Source organism: Centroberyx gerrardi, chromosome 1, assembly GCF_048128805.1.
Source record: "Centroberyx gerrardi isolate f3 chromosome 1, fCenGer3.hap1.cur.20231027, whole genome shotgun sequence".
Classification (NCBI taxonomy): Eukaryota; Metazoa; Chordata; class Actinopteri; order Beryciformes; family Berycidae; genus Centroberyx; species Centroberyx gerrardi.
The window spans coordinates 37,732,380-37,755,365 of record NC_135997.1 but is presented as its reverse complement, the minus strand read 5'-3'; the positions used below and the strand labels follow the sequence as shown (position 1 = coordinate 37,755,365).

At 46.4% G+C, this 22,986-nt stretch overlaps 1 protein-coding gene across 1 annotated transcript in view; it reads left to right on the top strand.

Moving 5' to 3' along the window:
* Positions 1 to 22,986, top strand: part of vps13c (vacuolar protein sorting 13 homolog C) — a 108,085-nt gene that overhangs the window by 60,163 nt on the left and 24,936 nt on the right. Inside the window, 23 exon segments of the mRNA XM_078285495.1 lie at positions 1,008 to 1,102; positions 1,734 to 1,837; positions 1,975 to 2,142; positions 2,779 to 3,083; positions 3,698 to 3,845; positions 4,527 to 4,677; positions 5,562 to 5,680; positions 5,940 to 6,109; positions 6,584 to 6,843; positions 7,751 to 7,974; positions 8,141 to 8,233; positions 8,464 to 8,697; positions 9,756 to 9,887; positions 10,217 to 10,306; positions 12,075 to 12,230; positions 13,233 to 13,497; positions 14,279 to 14,439; positions 15,115 to 15,236; positions 17,610 to 17,907; positions 18,959 to 19,348; positions 19,834 to 19,938; positions 20,932 to 21,102; positions 21,690 to 21,790. Of these exon segments, the coding sequence (XP_078141621.1) occupies positions 1,008 to 1,102; positions 1,734 to 1,837; positions 1,975 to 2,142; positions 2,779 to 3,083; positions 3,698 to 3,845; positions 4,527 to 4,677; positions 5,562 to 5,680; positions 5,940 to 6,109; positions 6,584 to 6,843; positions 7,751 to 7,974; positions 8,141 to 8,233; positions 8,464 to 8,697; positions 9,756 to 9,887; positions 10,217 to 10,306; positions 12,075 to 12,230; positions 13,233 to 13,497; positions 14,279 to 14,439; positions 15,115 to 15,236; positions 17,610 to 17,907; positions 18,959 to 19,348; positions 19,834 to 19,938; positions 20,932 to 21,102; positions 21,690 to 21,790 (4,062 nt within the window).

The following is a 22,986-nucleotide window of genomic DNA, read 5'->3' as shown; positions in this document are numbered from 1 at the left end:
TACTCAGTCCAGTCAGTCCACTTAGAGACATTTTACTGTGGACTGACCTGGAAGAGTCCAGCAGAGCAGAGTGAGGACAATAAAACACACCAGCATGGGTACAGTAACCTGACACACACCACACACACACACACACACACACACACATAAAGAGCAGTGGATCACGTGTGTGTGAGTGTTTGCTCCTCTTGAATCATCTGTTGACAAAAGTTGAGAATAACAGCTGATGGAACTGGGTCAGTGGAGTCAGGTTTATATTCTGGGTCAGACTGGAAGGCTTTTGTCTGTTTCTGTGTCAGTTATGTTTCTGACACACTGTGAGGTTTCTATTCAGGTTTCTATTCAGGTTTCTATTCAGGTTTCTATTCTATTGTTCTGACTCTCTGTTGGCTTCCTTTGTGTCGCTGACCTGGACGCTGAAGCTCCTCTTCAGTCTCTGTGGGTAAAGACCTTCAGCAGCTAAAAGACCAAAAATGGAAATGTGAAATGTGAAGAGCGATCCCGTTGCCATGGAAACCTCTCACCGTGTCGGCGGGAGCTTCGTTACCCCGCTGACACAAATGAATTCAGACCGACGAACCAAACACAAGAACGCTGCTGTAGGTGATGAAGGTTTAACACTGCTGGAAGACATCAAGGCACACACACACACACACACACACACACACACACACACCTATATATGACAGGCGTAAACACATATTCAATAACCATATCGATGATGCCAGACAAAAACACTGAGAAAAGTCTGTTTTTATGAATGAAGAAAAGAAAGTGTCTCTGATTGAAGTGTGTTTGGAAATTAAACAGCGAAGGTTTTTAAAGGACTTCAGAGTGGTGAAACTCACTTTGACACGCTCCACATCTGTCCTTCAGGTTTCACTAAAATAGTTTGTAAGCTTTTCCCAGTGACAGACTGAGCCACAGCTAAAACTCATCAACTGAAACCCAACATGTCCGCCCGTCTCTGTCTCCCCGCCAGCCGCTCTGGCCTCGCCCTCCGACAGTGACGTCATCGACCTGAAGGTGATGATGACGCTGGGAGCCTTCAACGTCCTGGTGTGCGACCAGAGCTGCAACATGGCCGACATCAAGATCCAAGGTACAGAACCACGAGATGAAGATAATAAATCAATATATCAGTATCCGCTTTATCAGAGACACCCAGCAGCTTCCAGGTGGAACTCCACAGCATCGTGTTGTGCCTAATAAAGTGGACACTCGGTGTATACGGAAAGGGTTGATGATATGTGAAGAGTTCTGCTCCAAAATGCTATGTCCACTCTCTGGAAAAACATTGTTACACAAAGTTCCTCATTCAATATCTCTAAAATATAGAAGATCTTGTCTTTTAAAGTGTGATCATTTTGTCCACCGAAGACTGACGCCTCCTGCTGAAAGTACAAAAAAAAGAACCAGAACTAGTTTTATTTTTAATCTGTCAGTCAGTCTGTGAAAGTCTGTCAGTCTGTCTGTTTTGAAATCAGAGGAAAGTTATTTTGGAGTGAAACCAGAGACTGGTGCAGGATGAGTTTCATCAGTGCTGCTGCAGATCTGCTGGTCCCAGATCAGAGAGCAGTAAAGGTTTGTTTTGGTTGTGTGGGATGTGGTCTGGAGAGACCAGGACCCGCTGGGCGACAGGATGAGGGATTAGTAACAAGTCATTTAAAGGTCCAGTTATAGAGGTTAGTATCCTCTTTGTATTCATTTCTGTATTTTTGCGTGTTCCTCAGGTATTAACGGGTCTCTGCTGATGCAAGGCCCTCAGACTCAGCTCTCCGCCCGCCTCAGAGATTTCATCGTCATCAACGTCGATCCAAAGAGCGTCCACAAGAAGGCAAGGCGCCGCCGTGCCGCTTCGCTGTCACTGTTCCTGCTGATGGATTCATCACTTCAGCTGCTCTGAAAATACTCCTGTTATTCTTCACTCAGCACTTTCCTCTTGACTCAGTTCATCTTCTTTGTGTCTCGCAGGCGATCTCCATAGTGGGCGACGAGGTTTTCAGCTTCTCCATGAGTCTGACTCCCAGCGCCACAGAAGGCGCCGGGTACGCCGACACCAGCAAGACGGACGGCCGGGTGAAGCTGAACGTGGGCTGCATCCAAGTGGTCTACCTGCACAAGTTCTTCATGTCGCTGCTGGTGAGCCTCGCATCACATCGCATCGCATCGCATCGCATCACATCGCATCGCATCGCATCGCATCGCATCGCATCGCATCGCATCGCATCTGTCCAGTGTCTTTAACAGCGTGATGATAAATACACTAGAGAAACATTACAGTCATAACATTTCAAATTAAATGAAAAAGATATGAAGAAGTCAAGTTGGGGTTTTTGTTCTCGTAACAAAAAACGAAACGTTCACCTTCTGTTTTAATGTTTTCCCTTTTGTTGCATCTGGAGCCTCTTCTGTATATTTTGTCAGTGTGCAGGCTGCTCTCTTCAACCCCAAAATATAAAGCAGTTTTACACATTGTACAGTGACATTTAAAAAAAATCTTGTGTAGTTAAGTCCTCATGTCATGTCCTACATTTCATGAGAAAATATCCTTGGAAATACAAAGCTGTTGCTGCCTCAACTTCCAACCAAGGTGCATGAAGTAGAAAAAGCTTGAAAAGAAGAAGAAACTCAGCTGATGGACGTTCTGCAAAAGCATCTTTACTGATACAGAAAAAACAAGGAATAATGCCATATATACAGTACATGTATATTATATATATATGGTGTAGTGTATTGTAAATAAACTCACTGTTATTTTTGCTCCCTGTTGTTCAGAACTTCACCAACAACTTCCAGACGGCGAAGGAAGCGCTGAGCGCGGCGACGGCCCAGGCGGCGGAGAAGGCGGCGTCCAGCGTGAGAGACTTCGCCCAGAAGAGCTTCCGTCTGTCCATGGACATCAAGCTGAAGGCCCCGCTCATCATCATCCCCCAGTCCTCCGTCTCCCACAATGCACTGGAGGCGGACCTGGGTCTGATCACGGTGGGGAACAGCTTCTCCCTGCTGCCGGTGGACGGCTGCCCGCTGCCCGCCGTCATCGACAACATGGACGTCCAGCTGACGCAGCTCAAACTCTCCAGGTCAGTCGCTCCGGAGGGACGAACGGCGCTTTGGGAAGAAAGCAGCAGCTGCTCCTCAGACCGGGAGCTACAAGAATGTCTTAAAAACCAAAGAAGGCGGCGCTTTGTTGGGACAGCAAAAGCTAATGAGCAAAAATAAACATCACATCCAACTAGGATGTCTCTGTTCTCTTCTCTGATTTAGCAGGGTGTGTGTGACTGACAGTGAACTGCAAGTAGTCTGCATACCAAGAGGAAAAAAAGCTGAAAAACAAAAAGAATGTTTAATTGCATACAAGAATACAAGAATCAACTGAAGAACTTAATAGCAAATGACAGCAAAAGCTAAAAGCCTTTATTTTGCCTTGTGAGTGTGAAAAGTTGAAGCTGCTAAAGGGAAAGTGGGTTTTAATTCAGTTATGTTAAAAAATAGAGAAATATAAGGATTTTTAGTACAGGCCTAATGCAAGTCAATACATGATATAATAGATACGATATTGTCTTCTCCTGCAGTGTGTATACAGGATATTACTTCTGTATCTGGAGCTTCTGGATTCAGTTTTGTTTTTCTTGACTTTCAAGAGAGACTGGCTCACTGGAACAAACAGGTTTATTGGTTTGTTGTTTTGCTGCAGGATCTCCATGGACCCGGCGGCGGGCCGGCCCAGCTCCGAGCTGCTGGAGCCGCTCAACCTGCTGCTGAGCATCAAGAGGAACCTGGCCGCCTCCTGGTACCACAAGATGGCCGCCGTGGAAATCGACGGAGATCTGAAGCCCATGAAGGTACGAGCAGGTCTACAGCCGGCTGAGGAACCTTCAGTTCAGTTCAAATCTTTATTGTCCTGTGAGGGAAATCTGGTTTACAGACGGCTTTAATATGAAGCCATACAACAAATCCCAACATGATATATCGTACATTCAGGCTTCAAGAAAGAGCCAACCAGAGAACAGAGAGGGAGTCAAAAACAGCTAATCATAATGTTCACTGTATTTGCTTGTTGCACTGCCTGTAAAGCACTTTGTAACTCTGTTTTGCAAAGTGTAAGACAAATAAAGTTTATTATAATATTTCCACACTGAAGGGACCTTCTGATGGCAGCCATGTTTGCATAATGACAGCCTGTTACTAACTCCTGTGTTCTTGTTTTTGCAAACGGTCGACATTTAAGCCAGTGAAGGTACGATCTGTATAAAAGCTCCTGTACTGTAACAGCTTCACCCGGACAGTGTTCAGTTGTAGTGGAAACAGTTCAGCCGGATCAGTTTGTGTGTTTGTTGACAGCCTGTAGCTCTAGTGGAGAATCCTTCTTGTAGCACAGCAGGTGAAGTTTTTAACCTCAAGAGGAAAACTATGGAATGAAGCCGAGGACGCTGTGCAGCATTTATTAAAACTCAACATTAAAAGATGAAAGTAGCGGTGGAGAAACCAGGCTAAACTTTGTTCCTCCTGCGCTTTGCCTCCAGGTGGCGCTGAGTCAGGACGACCTGAAGGTTCTGCTGAGGATCCTGATGGAGAACCTGGGAGAGGCCAGCAGCCTGCAGGAGAACCTGGATCCTGCTGCCTCCAGACCGACAGAGAGCCTGCAGATCAGAACCTCCAGCTCCCCGCACACAGGTCTGGGCTGACTGGAGATACTGGGGCTGAGGGTGATGAGGATGATAATGAGGATGATGATGTAGTGGTGATAATGAGGATGTGGTGATGATGATCAGGATGAAGATGGTAGAGGTGATAACAAGGATGATAATGAGGATGTAGTGGCGATAATGAGGATGATAATGAGGATGTAGTGGCGATAATGAGGATGATAATGAGGATGTAGCGTGATCATGAGTATAACAATGAGGATGTGGTGGTGATAATCAGGATGATGATGGTAGAGGTGATAATGAGGATGTAGTGGTGATAATGAGGAAGATAATGAGGATGGGAGGTGTAATAATGAGGATGTTAATGAGGATGTAGTGGTGATAATGAGAATGGTAGTTGTGATAATGAGGATGACGATGCTAGAGGTGATAGTGAGGATGATAATGACGATGGTAGCGGTGATAATGAGGATGAAGATGGTAGAGGTGATAGTGAGGATGATAATGAGGATGGTAGTGGTGATAATGAGGATTAAGATGGTAGATGTGATAGTGAGGATGATAATGAGGATGGTAGTGGTGATAATGAGGGTGAAGATGTAGAGGTGATAGTGAGGATGATAATGAGGATGGTAGTGGTGATAATGAGGATGAAGATGTAGAGGTGATAGTAAGGATGATAATGAGGATGGTAGTGGTGATAATGAGGATGAAGATGGTAGATGTGATAGTGAGGATGATAATGAGGATGGTAGTGGTGATAATGAGGGTGATAATGATGATGTAGTTGTGATAATGAGGATGCAGTGGTGATAATGTAGTGTTGATCAGGGGGAAACACTGTTGGACTGGAGGGTTGTGGTTGTGGGTGAGTTGATGGCTGTAAGCTGTATGTGATGTTGGTCTCAGACGGAGCTGAGAAGCAGAGTGACATCAGCGATCAGGAGGAGGAGCCTCAGGAAACCATCAAGTTCAACTTCAACATCGAGTCTCTGGGTCTGGTGCTGTACAGCGACGACCCCAAACAGGTGAGTCAGGACTGCCAGGAGGTCTGAAATATCACAATATTCAATATTATCGAATATTGGCCCAAGCCAAGTTCCAACAGACTAGACTTGTTCCATAAAGTATTTCCTACAGTAGGATGAATACATGAAGCAGGACTCCTACCATGGCTGCCACTGAATACAGGATAGATGCAGAATGAATGAATGCAGTAGAATCTGTCCCATGATATCAGAGAGCTTCACCCTGGATCTCCCCCCCCCCCCCCCCCCCCCCCCCCAGTCCCCCGCCCTCGGCCGGCACCAGGAGAGCCTCCGGCTGGGAGAGTTCGCCCTCCACCTGCTGAAGGCTTCTGGGAAGCTGCTGAGCGACGGCAGCATGGAGGTGAGCACCGTGCTGAGCGGCTGCACGCTGGACGACCTGCGGAGCGGCATGCAGAGGGTCAGCTCCAGGTGAGACCACACCTGACCTGAGGTCACCTGACTCCTCCCTCTGTGTTCATCTGCCCCTTTTACTGTCACCATGCTCACTATTTTATGCATTACTTTTTATTTCATTTTTATCTAGTTTACTTATTTTATACTCTTTTTTTTTTTTACTATTAATATTTTTATCATTACTATTATTACTTATAATATATTAGTAGTGGAGTAGAGTTTCATTATTGTGTTATATCTATTCATCTTCTTATGTTGTTAAGCACTTTGAATCTGGCACGAAAGGTGCTATATGAATAAAGTTTGATTGATTGATTGATTGATTGATTGATTGATTGATTGAAATCCCCTTAGGATCAGCAGCTCCAGACCAGTGTCTTTGCTGCCCTCTTGTGTGCAGGTGGTTTATAACCTGAGTCGGGGCTCCAGGAAGCCGGTTTACAGAGAGCTTGTCTAACCCTCGCTCTGATGTCATGTCGGTTTGAGCAGGATGGTCAGGAAGCGGGACGAGGAGAGCGGCGAGGCCATGATCGACGTGACGTACCGACAGAACGGGGGGGGGCGGGAGGTGGTGGCCGTGCTGCAGAAGCTCTACCTGTGTGCCAGCGTGGAGTTCCTGATGGCCGTGGCGGAGTTCTTCATCCAGGCGCTGCCGCAGAGCCCCGCCCCCCCGGCCGCCGCCGCCCAGACCGACAGGCTGCCTCTGAAACAGCTGGCCGAGCCCCGCGGCAGCTCCGCCTCCAAGACCGGTAAGACACCAACACCGGTAATAAATCAACCTTTTTTTTTCTTCTTCTCACATTTTTTTTGGCTTTATTTGATAGTCTATAGTGAAGAGAGACAGGGAACAGAGAGAAAGGGGCATGACATGTGACAAAGGTCCCAGGCTGGATTCAAACCCACAGTGTCGTGGTCACATGGTCCGCCCCCTAGACCACGAGCCACCGGGACACCAGGTCGACCTTTAACCCCCAGGTGTAACCCTGCACCCCAAACACGGGGAGGACAGAAGGTTTCCCTGTTGGGAGATGAATAAAGTTGATCAAATAGCAAAAAAATAAAATCTCTTCCGGGAAACGTGAAAAGATGTTAGATCCCGTGGTTTTGTATCCTCACTCACCTTCATGCTGTATAAACCTCATGATGTTACAGAGCAGACAGGAGGACAGGAGGGCTGAGAGGGAAGAGGCAGGAGGAGACTTCAGCTTCCCTACAGGAGCTTCTCTGTTTCTCTGTTTCAGACTCATCAGGGCTGAAACATATTGACAAAAAATAGAATTGCGATTGTGAAAATATTGCAAATGCGATTTTAAACTGCGATTCATATCATCAAGTTTTTCTTGTCATACATTTTTTATAACTTTGATATTGTTTAAAGAAAAGTGATTTAGTTAAACACTAGATGTGAGCAGATTTACTGAGTTTGAGTCTGATGAAGGTTTTGATTCTAAAAATCCAGCTTGGACCAAACTCTCTCTGAAGAAACTAACTGCAGACTCTGAGGTTTGGAAATTGCAGAAGATCTTATTTTGCGATTTCAATATTTATTTATTTATTTTAGATTAATTGTTCAGCTCCGTCACGTCCTGCAGCTCCATTCAGCCCCTCTGGGACTGAGGTGAATATTAGTGAATAAAGCGGTGTCCCCCCCCCCAGCCCCTCAGCAGCGGACCCGGCTGCGGGCGGTGGTCGTGGACCCGGAGGTGGTGTTCGTGGCCGACCTGCTGAAGGCCGACGCCCCCTCGCTGGTCGCCTCCTTCCAGTGCGACTTCAGCCTGCAGGAGGAAGACGGCGCCCAGAGCATGAGGGCCAACCTGAGGGAGCTGAGGCTGCTGGCCTGCCCCTTCCTCCACAGCCGGGACAACAAGGCCGTCACCACCGTGAGACACACACACACACACACACACACACACACACACACACTCATGTACGTCAAGACAGTTGTGCATCCTCCTCCTCCAGCAGAGTTTGCTGCTGTTGCAGTATTGTTGTGTCGGTACATACTGTGTTGTATTTACTGATGGAAATGTCATTCTTGGCCAATAGGTGTTGAGGCCTTGCTCGGTTGCCTTGGAAACCAAAACCCAGCCCAACCAACCACTGACCGGCTGTGTGACAGTGGAGGAAGTCATCGTCAAGGTACTTTAAGCTGAAATTGATCTTATTTATATATATAATATATCTTATTTATTGCACTGATTAACAACCTTCAGCCAGAGAGGAGCTGACCAGAGAAACCAGCTGCTGTGTTGTTTGGAACAAAAACCTTTAAAAAGTTGGTTTGCATTCGTAATGTTTGGAGGCTTTATTGAAGTTGCGTGGCAGAACCTTTGACTTTAACTCCCGTGACCTGAACTCCTCTGCTGCAGATCTCTCCGGTCATCCTGAACACGGTGATGACGATAACGGCGGCGATGACGGCGAAGCCTCAGAGCGAGCGGAGCCAGGAGGCCCGGCCGGAGGTCGGCGACCTGTGGTCCGTCATGAACATCTACTCCTGTAACTACTGGTTCCTGGGGGTGGACCAGGCCACCGAGGCCACCGAGAGCTTCGCCGAGCCGGACGGACGCAACCAGGGAGAGAGCTTCGCCGTCGACGTCAAGGTGCGACGTTTATATCCTCTTTTGTCCTCTTTTGTCCTCTTTTGTCCTCTTTTATCCTCTTTTGTCCTTTTTTATCCTCTTTTATCCTCTTTTATCCTCTTTTGTCCTCTTTTGTCCTCTTTTATCCTCTTTTATCCTCTTTTATCCTCAGACTCACAGTGAACTTGATGCAGCCGCTGTTGTCTGTTCCTAAACCCGACAATTTGTATTTCTGCTGCAGCCTGTAATGTAACTCTGGCCTGTTGCAGCTATCCAATCAGCCGCTCTGCCTTGAAGACCTGCTGACCCTAAACTAATTCCTTCAGTCTGGTTTCAGTGGAGTTTAGTTTCCCATGATGCTCTGAATGTTTCAGAGGCTTTTCATCCTGACAACAATAAGACACTGAGCTGTGAATTTTTGACATGAAAATGAAAAAAATGTAAAGACATTGAGTATTAGCACAAAATTTCAGAAATGTATGGAAACATCGATATCAGTGTTCAGAAACCCATATCAAACTAATACAATACAAACAGAATCTGTGGCTTTTTTTTGCATTTTCTGCACCTAATGTTGATTAAAATCTGTGGAATTCTGCAGAGTGGATCTTTTTGCTTACAACAGACATATAGTCACATAAAAAATGTGTTTTAAAAATTCTGGCCATTAAATCAAGATGGGAGCACAATAGGCATGAAGTTTACAATTTTTATTATCATTATTATTTAAGAAACTCTCTTCAAAATGTAAATACAATAAATATACTGTAAATACTTTAAATATAGTAAAAGTTGCATCAAGAAATAAATAATCTCAAGTACAAACAGGAATATTAGCAAGGCATTTAAGCTTATAACTAAACATTTAAGCTGTTTAAGAAATACAGTTGTGTGTGTGTGTGTGTGTGTGTGTGTGTGTGTGTGATCTTGCACACATTACATTAAAGTGAGAAGTGGGGTTCTGGTCGGAGTAAGGCCACTGCAAAGAAAAATGTTTTGATAATGAAATCAAATGACAGCATCAGTTAACCTGTTCAGTTCAGTATGCGCTGTGTGACCGTGTGTGTTCTGACCTGCAGGTGGTCCAGGTGACTCTGGACTCGGGTCTGGGCCACCGGACCGTCCCGCTGCTGCTGGCCGAGTCTTCCTTCAGCGGCTCGGCCAGGAACTGGTCCTCCCTGCTGCACCTGACCGCCGACATGACGCTGGAGGTGGGACGCCGCCAAAATCATTCTGATCAACTTGGATTTAACTGATTTCTTTCATTTTGTCACCAGTATGTTGCAGTGCTGTTGCTGAGTCAGTAATGAAGCACAATAATGAGCATTAATGAGCAATGGGCATTAATGTGTAATCATTAATATCGATTAAACACAGTACAAGTCTTGTTATTCTAGCTGATGTATAGCTTGTTGATTGATATTCAACAAAGCCTTGTAATAAATGATGTTGTTGTCATCATCCTAACAGTCTTGTCAGTACAGAAGTTGAATGTATTAATAATGATATAATAATAATAATATGTCCTGTGTGTCTGCAGGTGAACTACTTTAATGAGAGCCATGCGGTCTGGGAGCCGCTGATAGAGAGAGTGGAAGGAGGGAAACGCAGGTGGAACCTGAAGCTGGAGGTGAGACTGTTAGCAGTTAGCAGTTAGCTTCTGTTTAAGACAATGGAGACAGACAGCAGTGTTAGAGGCTGCTGACACTGCAACACACACTGCAACACACACTGCAACACACGCTGCAACACACGCTGCAACACACAGCAACACACACTGCAACACACACTGCAACACACACTGCAACACACACTGCAACACACGCTGCAACACACACTGCAACACACGCTGCAACACACAGCAACACACACTGCAACACACACTGCAACACACACTGCAACACACACTGCAACACACCCTGCAACACACACTGCAACACACCCTGCAACACACACTGCAACACACGCTGCAACACACGCTGCAACACACGCTGAAACACACACTGCAACACACGCTGCAACACACACTGCAACACACCCTGCAACACACACTGCAACACACGCTGCAACACACACTGCAACACACGCTGCAACACACGCTGCAACACACACTGCAACACACAGCAACACACACTGCAACACACACTGCAACACACGCTGCAACACACACTGCAACACACCCTGCAACACACACTGCAACACACGCTGCAACACACTGCAACACACCCTGCAACACACACTGCAACACACGCTGCAACACACGCTGCAACACACGCTGAAACACACACTGCAACACACGCTGCAACACACACTGCAACACACCCTGCAACACACACTGCAACACACGCTGCAACACACACTGCAACACACGCTGCAACACACGCTGCAACACACACTGCAACACACAGCAACACACGCTGCAACACACGCTGCAACACACGCTGCAACACACGCTGCAACACACGCTGCAACACACACTGCAACACACAGCAACACACACTGCAACACACACTGCAACACACTGCAACACACGCTGCAACACACACTGCAACACACACTGCAACACACTGCAACACACACAGCAACACACACTGCAACACACACTGCAACACACTGCAACACACGCTGCAACACACACTGCAACACGCACTGCAACACACCCTGCAACACACACTGCAACACACAGCAACACACACTGCAACACACACTGCAACACGCTGCAACACACGCTGCAACACACACTGCAACACGCACTGCAACACACGCTGCAACACACACTGCAACACGCACTGCAACACGCACTGCAACACACACTGCAACACACACTGCAACACACCGCTGTGTTCAGGAAGCTCAGATACATTTTACTGCCACCAGTTAACTCTTTTAACTGTGTGATGTCAGTGATTTATAACTGATTTGTCTCTTTTATTTATTTTTAATCGTTCTGTCAATCAGGACAGGGAGATGAACAAAATTAAGATCTTGATAACATGTTAAATAATCAAATTGATGTTAATTAAAGTGCAAAGTAATATATAGTATGATAAAACTGATTTTTTCAGATCTCAATTTGTGAGAGATTTTAATTAGTATTTGCTTTTATCGTGTTTGTCAATAACATTTCTTCATAATATGATTCTACTGAGAGACAATAAACGATAATATTGAATTATTGCTCAGCCCTTCTGTCCAGTACTGTGAATTATATTATTTGTGAAATGTATTGATCCAGTTCTATTCTGTCCTGTTCTGTTCTGTTCTGTTCTGTTCTGTTCTATTCTATATAAAGGTATTCTATGTCTTGACTCTGTAACTGGATTAACTGTTCTACATTATGTGTGTCCAAACTGAGCGTGGATCTGATGATACAGTGTCTGATGTGTTTGGTCCTGCAGATGAAGAACAACCCGGTCCAGGACAAGAGTCCGGTCCCCGGAGACGACTTCGTCGTTTTTCCTGAACCTCGGACGGCCATCAACATCTGCTCCAAAGACACCATGAACATCACCGTGTCGCAGTGCAGCCTCAACGTCTTCGCCAACCTCGCCAAGGTAAGACTCAACCTCAACGCTGACCCACAACGCTCAGGTAGAGAGGGGAGGAGTTAAAGCTGCAATAACCCATTTTCCCACCACTAGAAACCGCAACACATTTGTAAATAAAGCACAGCAAAACTACTGGACTACGGAGGCCAACCAAGGACAAATTGTGCTTAAATGCTAAGAAGTGTCACCGGTTACCAGTCTCACTTTGACAGATCTTTCTCCTGCTGAAGGTCACATGACCTGCAATGACAAGTGAAGAGGCAGGTAGCAAGTTTACTAGTTTAACAAGTTTACTGGTTTAACAAGTTCGCTAGTTTAACAAGTTTACTGGTTTAACAAGTTTACTAGTTAAACAAGTTTACTGGTTTAACAAGTTCGCTAGTTTAACTAGTTTAAGAAGTCTGAAGCAACAGGTTTCCTCGTTACTGGGAACATTGTGTCTTTTAATTAGATACATAATGCCTGGCTTGTTTTTCAGTTTTTCTGCTAAAGGTTTAGAGTTTAGTGTTGTTTTTCCAAAGTTAAAGTAGAAGTTCACCGTCAGCCTTCTCCTAAACTATTGGCCATCTCTTTACAGCTCCAAAAAAAAAGCATAAAATGTCAATCAAATTTCTCCAAAAAGCCTGTGCAGCATAATCCAAGTGTTTTGTAACCAAACTATTGTGACGATGCTGTGGTCGCGCTGTAGAGAGACAGAGAGCTGCCAGAGGGGAAAATATAGTTGATGTAGGAGGAACTGCTCTTCTCTCTGTCTGTCCAGTCATGGTGGCTATCGCTGCTCATGCTAACTACCCAGTTCTTCTTCTGTTGATTCCAATCAAACCGGAGACGTAAAACGCATCACTTCCTGTGCGGCAGAGGAAAGAGCGACCAGACTCCGGCTGTTTAGAGCAGACAGAGGAGAAGATGTATGAACTGGAGATATGCCGGATCACTGTGGAGCTGGAGAGAGAGAGAGCAGCAGGACAGACAGATGATTGTTTTATCGGTGCTGTGTGTTTTGCCCAGGCGTTCTCTGAAGGAACAGCCTCCACCTTCGACTACTCTGTGAAGGAGAAAGCCCCGTTCACCATCCGGAACGCCCTGGGGATCCCGCTCATCGTGCAGCACAGCGCCAACCTGCGGCCGGTGGACTCGGCGGCGCGGGGGAAGCTGCACGAGGTGGCGGTGGGCCAGAGCGTCGACCTGGAGCACTCCGGGTTCGAGTCCTCGTCCCGGGGCAAGCTGTCCGCCCTGCAGCGCCAGGAGAGCTGCCTCTTCAACCTCAGCATCGGTCAGTCGGCCCGAGACTCAGATTCACATTCTCATTTTATATACAACACACACACACACACACACACACACACACACACACACACGTAGCTGCTGCTTTTAATGTTCTAGCCCGTCTGGTAAAGTGTCTGGACTTGGATTTTTTACGCCACATATACTATTGCTGGTCGTACTTCTTCCTTCAGTACATGTGGTAATGGAATACCTGCAGTTTCCTGTTTGAATATTCTCATTTTATGTTTAGATGACACAGTGAGTGTAACATTAGATTAAGCTTGAATTTCTAGGCTGCCAAAATTACAAACACATTCTAAATCTTGAATCTTAAATCTTAAATCTTATCTTATCTTATCAAGTAAAATGGCTCCAGAAACATTGATCAGTTCTTCATATCGGGCAGCGGTGTGAATCCTGGACTGTTCTAGGTGGCAGGAGAATTTAATGTTTTGTTTTTTTTTTTGGTGTGAAAGTGTGCAACTGTATTTTTTGCCATACACCATGTTGACTGAAAGTAGCCACTGCATTATTTCAAATGAGAACTTGGAGCAGCTCTAAAGCTAAATGATAAGTAATCTTAAATGTTATGCGGCTGTGCATATCTATCTAACTTGCAGTTTTATTTAGGAGATTGGTAAATCAACATGAAATCTGATATAAAGATAAAGTACGGGGTCTACTTTCCTGTTTCCATAGGAAGTGAAGGTGGCTGAGGTGGGAGACTGTGCCTCCCTGTATAAATAAATGCTTATATGTAAATAAAGTAAAAGCTGTGTCCTCCTCAGTTCCTTCAGGCTACAGTGAGATCTCCAACATCGCGCTGGACAAGCCGGGCCGGCGGCTGTATAACGTCCGCGGGCCGCAGCTGCAGGAGGCGGTGTCCGTCCTGCTGCAGGTCGACGCCTCCGAGGGGAACAAGGTCATCACCGTCCGCTCGCCGCTGCAGGTCGGTTCAGTCGGTCTCCCTGGAAACAAGCAGCTGTGCTCCGCTCAGAATCCGCTTCATTTTAAACTCTTGAAAGGCCGATCTGTCGGCTGACGACTGTTTTAAATTTTGCCATTGAAATATTTCAGCTTTCAAAATCCCTCTATAGCTTTTCCTGCATCCTCTCTCTGTACAAACCAGTGTTGTTAGATCTTCTGTATCGCTCAAGGAAACAATATCATTATATTTAGCGTTAATGGACCTCAACTGATCTATAAAGTTCTGCTGTAAAGCTCCACCTTCCTTTTATTAAGTTGCACTGTGTTTTGCACAGTGTCCCAAGCCTCAAAAATCTTTCTTAAACTTCATCTGTATTTGGAAAATTAAATTGGATCAGTTAGGAATTACAGGTTTATCAGGACTTTCTGCTTATACCTTTCATTGTAATGATTCATTTAATTTAAACCATTTTACAGAGCAACCTAATGTAACTTTACTGTAGTTTGATTTATTCAGTTTGTAACACTTCAGTCATTTATATTCACTGTTTTGTTATAGTTTGATATACTTCTAAGGTAAATGTAATGTACTCATTTCTCTGGAATGTACTGAAAACCTTCTTGAATATAGAAAGGAAAATAATAATAATTATTATAATAATAATAATTCTGCTGAAACATCTGACTCTGTTTCCAGATAAAGAATCATTTCTCGGTTCCCTTCTCCATCCTGAAGTACTGTCCGTCCTCCGGCAGCCTGCTGACGCTCGGAGTCGCCGAGCCGGGGAAAGAGTTCCACGTCGCCTTGGAAACCTACAGGTACGATCCAGATCTACAGGTACGATCCGATCTACAGGTACGATCCGGATCTACAGGTACGATCCGGACCTACAGGTATGATCCGGACCTACAGGTACGATCCAGATCTACAGGTACGATCCAATCTACAGGTACGATCCGGATCTACAGGTACGATCCGGACCTACAGGTATGATCCGGACCTACAGGTACGATCCAGATCTACAGGTACGATCCGATCTACAGGTACGATCCAGATCTACAGGTACGATCCAGATCTACAGGTACGATCCGATCTACAGGTACGATCCAGATCTACAGGTACGATCCAGATCTAAAGGTACGATCCAGATCTACAGGTACGATCCGATCTACAGGTACGATCCAGATCTAAAGGTACGATCCAGATCTAAAGGTACGATCCAGATCTACAGGTACGATCTGGACTTACAGGTATGATCCAGATCTACAGGTACGATCCGATCTACAGGTACGATCCAGATCTACAGGTACGATCCGGACTTACAGGTACGATCCAGATCTACAGGTACGATCTGGACTTACAGGTACGATCCAGATCTACAGGTATGATCCGGATCTACAGGTACGATCCGGACCTACAGGTATGATCCGGATCTACAGGTACGATCCGGACCTACAGGTATGATCCGGACCTACAGGTACGATCCAGATCTACAGGTACGATCCGATCTACAGGTACGATCCAGATCTACAGGTACGATCCAGATCTACAGGTACGATCCGATCTACAGGTACGATCCAGATCTACAGGTACGATCCAGATCTAAAGGTACGATCCAGATCTACAGGTACGATCCGATCTACAGGTACGATCCAGATCTAAAGGTACGATCCAGATCTAAAGGTACGATCCAGATCTACAGGTACGATCTGGACTTACAGGTATGATCCAGATCTACAGGTACGATCCGATCTACAGGTACGATCCAGATCTACAGGTACGATCCGGACTTACAGGTACGATCCAGATCTACAGGTACGATCTGGACTTACAGGTACGATCCAGATCTACAGGTATGATCCGGATCTACAGGTACGATCCGGACCTACAGGTATGATCCGGACCTACAGGTACGATCCAGATCTACAGGTACGATCCAATCTACAGGTACGATCCGGATCTACAGGTACGATCCGGACCTACAGGTATGATCCGGACCTACAGGTACGATCCAGATCTACAGGTACGATCCGATCTACAGGTACGATCCAGATCTACAGGTACGATCCAGATCTACAGGTACGATCCGATCTACAGGTACGATCCAGATCTACAGGTACGATCCAGATCTAAAGGTACGATCCAGATCTACAGGTACGATCCGATCTACAGGTACGATCCAGATCTAAAGGTACGATCCAGATCTAAAGGTACGATCCAGATCTACAGGTACGATCTGGACTTACAGGTATGATCCAGATCTACAGGTACGATCCGATCTACAGGTACGATCCAGATCTACAGGTACGATCCGGACTTACAGGTACGATCCAGATCTACAGGTACGATCTGGACTTACAGGTACGATCCAGATCTACAGGTATGATCCGGATCTACAGGTACGATCCGATCTACAGGTACGATCCAGATCTACAGGTACGATCCGGACTTACAGGTACGATCCAGATCTACAGGTACGATCTGGACTTACAGGTATGATCCAGATCTACAGGTACGATCCAGATCTACAGGTATGATCCGGATCTACAGGTACGATCTGGATCTACAGGTACGATCCAGGGACAGTGCTGTTATAAGAGTCCAGATCCACACAAAAGAAACACAGTCTGGTTCAGAGTGTTTCTTTACCAGACCACAGAGTTAATAGAGTTGTACAGATTCCATTAGTTTTTAGTTGGAAGTCTGTTCTAAACATCTGGTTGGCTGGTGAAACAGAGGAACTCAAGCTGTGAAAACCTCTCATCTCCAGACTGTCGACTTTTCAGGAGCTAAGAATGTTTTTCTTGTTTTTAGCGTGACCACCATGCAGTTTCTGTTTTGTGTTTTTGTGTTTGTGTTTGCCTAAAACTGCTGATTGTATGTCAATAGCAATAATAATAATACTAGTAATAATAATAGTCTGTACCGTTTGGTTCGCCTCACAGCACCACGGTGTGTTGCTCTGCTCCCCGAGCTGCAGATCCATGACAGATGTTTGTCAGAATCTGAAGATCTAGTTTCCAGGTGAAACTGTAAAGCAGACGGTGAATCCTGAAGTGTTTTGTCCAGCAGACAGAAAAGTTTCTGCTTCAGCTTCAGACAGTCAGACAGTTTTAGCCTCGTGGCCCCAGGCGGGAGTGTGTGTGTGTGTGTGTGTGTGTGTGTGTCTGACCTCAGGCTCCGCCCCCCAGGTGCCAGCTGTTCGTGCGTCCGGCGGGCCGTCTGGACGGACAGTACGGCGCCTCCTCCACCTGCGTGTCCTGGAAGGAGCAGGTGCACCGCAGCTCGGAGGTGCGCTCGCTGCTGCGCTGCCCCGCCGCCGACAGCAGCTTCCTGCCGCTGAGCGTCAGCACGCTGGCCGCGCCCGACGACCTGCGCTACATCGGCAGCCACGGGGAGGAGGACTGGGACCCCGCCTACATCATCCACCTGCACCCTGTCGCCACGCTCAGGAACCTGCTGCCCTACACACTGCGCTACCTGCTGGAGGTACGCTCACACACATGTATCACTGTAGGATTCAGTACAGGTGAACGCCAAAATAAAGCTCATTAAAAACACGTAAACATGTTCACTAAACATTCTGATCTGTAAAAGGTTCATGGACTTTCAGACGGTCCAGATCCGTTTCACTTCCTGGAGAACATTTGGTTTGCAAGGCGAGCTCAGAAACAGCATCACACACAACTTTCTTATAAAATATTAACATTCATAACATTAAGAGTTATTAGACTCTCTAGTTCTTGTTTTATTTTGTTTCTGTCCTTCCTGTTGCTTCACACGTTGGGATTGTCGGCTGCATTATGTTTAATGTTCTCCATTTGTTATTTTCATATTTACTCTCCCAAGTTCCCCGTGGGATCTTTCTAAAGAATTCAACTTTGGAACTTTGTCACTGCAGCTGCTCATACTGCTGCTGTATTTTAAAACATTATTACCTTTTCTTCAATCTATTGATAACTGCAGGACTTTTGGCTGGCAAATAAATTGCTTAAGATTAGGGTTGAACAATTAATCAAAATTTTATCGAAATCGCAATATGGCCTACTGCAATTTTCAAATCGCAGGAGGCGCAATATTTGTTAAAGGTGAAATGTGTCAAAATACCATTTTAAATGAAATATTGTGGTGCTGCAGAGATGTCCTGCCTACACATATTCTACAGACTTAAGAAAACATCTTTGTTTGGTACAGATCCCCGCAAAAATCACACCATAATCATTTTAATACGTTTTTCAATGAAAATGAGAATAATGATGTAAAAACTATCATTCCCTCTAATATCGCAAATCATATCGCATTGCAATATCAGTCAAAATAATGGCAATTAGATATTTTTTCAAAATCGTTCAGCCCTACTTAAGATCCAAATACTCAAATCTTAAAGACATTTAAACTTTCTAATGAATTAAACTTTCTACCTTTTCAAACTGAAGCAAGCACACGTTTTCTTGAGAAGATTTAAGCTTTTCTAGTGTAATCTAATTGAATCTATTGTAATGAACTCTGATGTATTATAACCCCGCCCCCCCCCCCCCAGGGTTCAGCAGAGTTCTACGAGCTTCAGGAGGGAAGCTCCTCTGACGTTCTGAACGCTCGTATCTCCGGAGAGATCATGGAGCTGGTTCTGGTGAAGTACCAGGGCCGGGACTGGCACGGACACCTGCGGGTGGACCAGGACCTGCCCGAGTTCTTCCCCGTCTGCTTCACCTGCGACTCGGACGCCAGGCTGACGGCGGACGTGAGCGTGCACGTGACGAGAGCGCACGGCCGCCTGCTGCTGTCCGTCTTCAGCCCGTACTGGATCATCAACAAGACGTCCCGCGTCCTGCGGTACCGAGCCGAGGAGCTGTCCGTCAAACACCCCGCCGACTACCGGGACGTCGTCCTGTTCTCCTTCAGGAAGAAGAACCTGTTCAGCAAGAACAAGGTGAGACTGAGCGGGAAAACACCGAGCAGTGGGAAGGAAAGAGACAAATTACAGTTAAATTAAAAGTACAAACAGGGTCCATATGCTGAGATTAATGCAAAAATGCTTTTATTCCGACATTGCTGCTCAAATGCAACACAGTGACGTTAAAAAGCAAGAGATGTTTCTGTGTATTTATTTACCAAGTGGTTACAGGAGTTAATGCAGGTGATGATTCTGATAGAAAACTGTTAGTGTGTTCAGCAGCAGTGGAGGCAGGAGCTAAATGTTCAAGCAAAATCCAAAATACAAGAAAAAGCACAAAAAAAAAGAACATATTGTGTTAACAGCAGTGTGCTAACAGTGTGTTAACTTGTTGGTGTGTTAACCTGTCTCTCTTCCTGCTCCTCCTGCTCCTCCTCCTCCTGCTCCTCCTCCTCATCCTCCTCCTCCTCCTGCTCCTCCTCCTCCTCCTCCTGCTCCTCCTCCTCCTCCTCCTCCTGCAGCTGCAGCTGTGTGTCTCCACCTCCTCCTGGTCGGAGGGTTTCTCTCTGGACACGGTGGGGAGTTACGGCTGTGTGCGCTGTCCGTCCAGCAGCATGGACTACCTGGTAACTCCTCAGGACGTCCTGCGTCCTCTCATGGTCCTCTCAGTGTGTTCAGGTGTCATGGGTAGTGTCGGGTAGTGTTGAGTAGTGTCGGGTAGTGTTGGGTAGTTTGAGGCGGACAGTCGTCGAACCGGTCTGTTAATTCCCAAACTGAGCTGGTAAACACCGGCAGGAGGAGAGGAGAGCTGCAGCTGTGACTCTCAGCTGCAGCTCTCCTTCAGGTGAAAACGTCTTTATTGGATTTTTGTTCAAATTGAGATTAGTTTCAGCCTCACTTCACCTCACGTCTTCATCAGAAGTAAAACTCGTCTTTTCCCCTAAATACCTGGATAGGAAATGAACTTGTGTGTTAACTTCACTGTTTCAGCAGCCGGCTAGATGTTAGAATAGAATAGATTTTTACAGTGGAATAAGACGTTGAAGTGATGTTCCTGTGTATTGGTTAATATAAAAAGTTTCCATCCAGTCACAGCCGACATGTGGCGGCTGGTGCTGAGGGAGTCCAGGCAGGGAAGTGAGTTTTAAAGCAGCTGGCCGAGTAATCACTGAGTCATCGGTTTTTCAACAACCCCATCGGTTATATTACGGTCTGTTTGTGATGTGAGGCACGAAAAAATCTGACTTACTTCCCCTTTAAGGGAGAAGAGATCATTTTGTAGAATATCAGACACACTCAGAAATTAGGCACTTTGTTTTGAAGAAGGAACAAAGATAAATTGCCTCCAACATGGCGGCTACTTACCGCCCCTTTAACACACATTTTCACCATTTTACCAGCAAAGTTGTTTTTTTAGAAAACAAATGCAAAAGAAACCAGACTCAGTGAACATGCAGCAGTGTTTCTCTGGTGGATGTTGCTGATTTACAACCAGAGCAGTTTACAGAAATCATTCAGTTTGCCTCATAAGTCATCAGGTGTGTGAGAGTGAAATTCAGCAGCATTACTTTCAGTGTGTCTCACAGTGTGTGTGTGTGTGTGTGTGTGTGTGTGTGCAGGTGGGGGTCAGTATCCAGATGAGCAGCTTCAACCTGACCCGGATCGTCACCATGAGTCCGTTCTTCACGCTGGTCAACAAGTCTTCATATGAGCTGGAGGTGGGAGAGCTGCAGGACGGAGCGCAGGGCCACGCCGCCGCCAGCAGGTGGCACTACATCGCCTCCACTGAGGTCAGCCCGCACCGCACGGAGCTCCGCCCCTATTTCTTCACACAGCGTTTACATTCATCCATTATGAAAATAACAGAGGAAAGAGGATGGATAAAATACTGCTTGTGTTACTCACGATCAAAATGCTGTTTTATTATTCATCGCAATATTATATATTAATATTATACAGTATTTACACTACCAGTCAAACATTTGGACACACCACATTTTTCTTTATTATTACTATTTTCTACATTAAAATAACAGTAAAGACTCAAAACTATGAAATAACACAAATGGAATTATGCAGCGACCAAAAAAGTGTTTAAACAAATCAAAACTATCTTATATTTTAGATTCTTTGCCTTGATGGAAAGACAAAGGCTTTGGAAAGAAATTCATACACAGGATCAACTTCACTATTTATATTTGACTAAGAAACTCATTTCAAGTATTTTCAGCAGAAGCCTTTAGATCAGAATGCTTTAAGAGAATGAAACAGAAGCTTCAGTCAGGTTCAGAATATAAACTGTGGGCATCACCCAAGTCTGTTGTTGTGTTGCGGTGTCTGTTTCCAGCGGTCAGTTGTTGTCTGTTGTCTGTCGCAGTGTCTTCCTCTGTGGCCGGAGAGCGTCGGGGGGAGGCTCTGTGTTCGAGTCGTCGGGTCTGAATCTTCCTCCAAGTCTTTCTTCTTCAACAAGCAGGACAAACGGCACCCCTGCTGGGCATGGACCAGGTCAGTCTGCTGGGCCACAGACAGGCCACAGACAGCCACAGACAGCCACAGACAGGCTGCAGACAGGCCGCAGACAGGACACAGACAGGCCACAGACAGGCCACAGACAGGACACAGACAGGACGCAGACAGGCCGCAGAGAGGACACAGACAGGACACAGACAGGCCGCAGACAGGCCGCAGGACAGGCCGCAGAGAGGCCACAGACAGGACACAGACAGGCCACAGACAGGCCGCAGACAGGCCGCAGAGAGGCCACAGAACAGGCCACAGACAAGACAGGCCGCAGACAGGCCGCAGAGAGGCCACAGACAGGACACAGACAGGCCACAGACAGGCCGCAGACAGGCCACAGACAGGACACAGACAGGCCGCAGACAGGCCGCAGAGAGGACACAGACAGGACACAGACAGGCCACAGACAGGCCGCAGACAGGCCGCAGAGAGGCCACAGACAGGCCACAGACAGGCCACAGACAGGCCGCAGACAGGCCGCAGAGAGGCCACAGACAGGCCACAGACAGGCCGCAGACAGGACACAGACAGGCCGCAGAGAGGCCACAGACAGGCCGCAGACAGGCCGCAGACAGGCCGCAGAGAGGCCACAGACAGGACACAGACAGGCCACAGACAGGCCGCAGACAGGCCGCAGAGAGGCCACAGACAGGCCACAGACAGGCCGCAGACAGGACACAGACAGGCCGCAGAGAGGCCACAGACAGGACACAGACAGGCCACAGACAGGCCGCAGACAGGCCGCAGACAGGCCACAGACAGGACACAGACAGGCCGCAGACAGGCCGCAGACAGGCCGCAGAGAGGCCACAGACAGGCCACAGACAGGACACAGACAGGCCACAGACAGGCCACAGACAGGCCACAGACAGGACACAGACAGGACACAGACAGGACACAGACAGGACACAGACAGGACACAGACAGGCCACAGACGAGACAGAGGACAGAACTGTTAATATTGTCATTCTCTTTGATTTGATTGACAGCTGTCACACAGTTTTCAGTGTGTTTTATTGTTAATTAGATAATTGTTTTATAATCGCCCTATTGGCCGATCTCAACATGATCTCATAAGAATTAGTGAAATGAGCAGGAAGTCCGAACTCAGATTCAGCTGCTGTGACTCGACAAAACAACACGGTTAAGGTTTA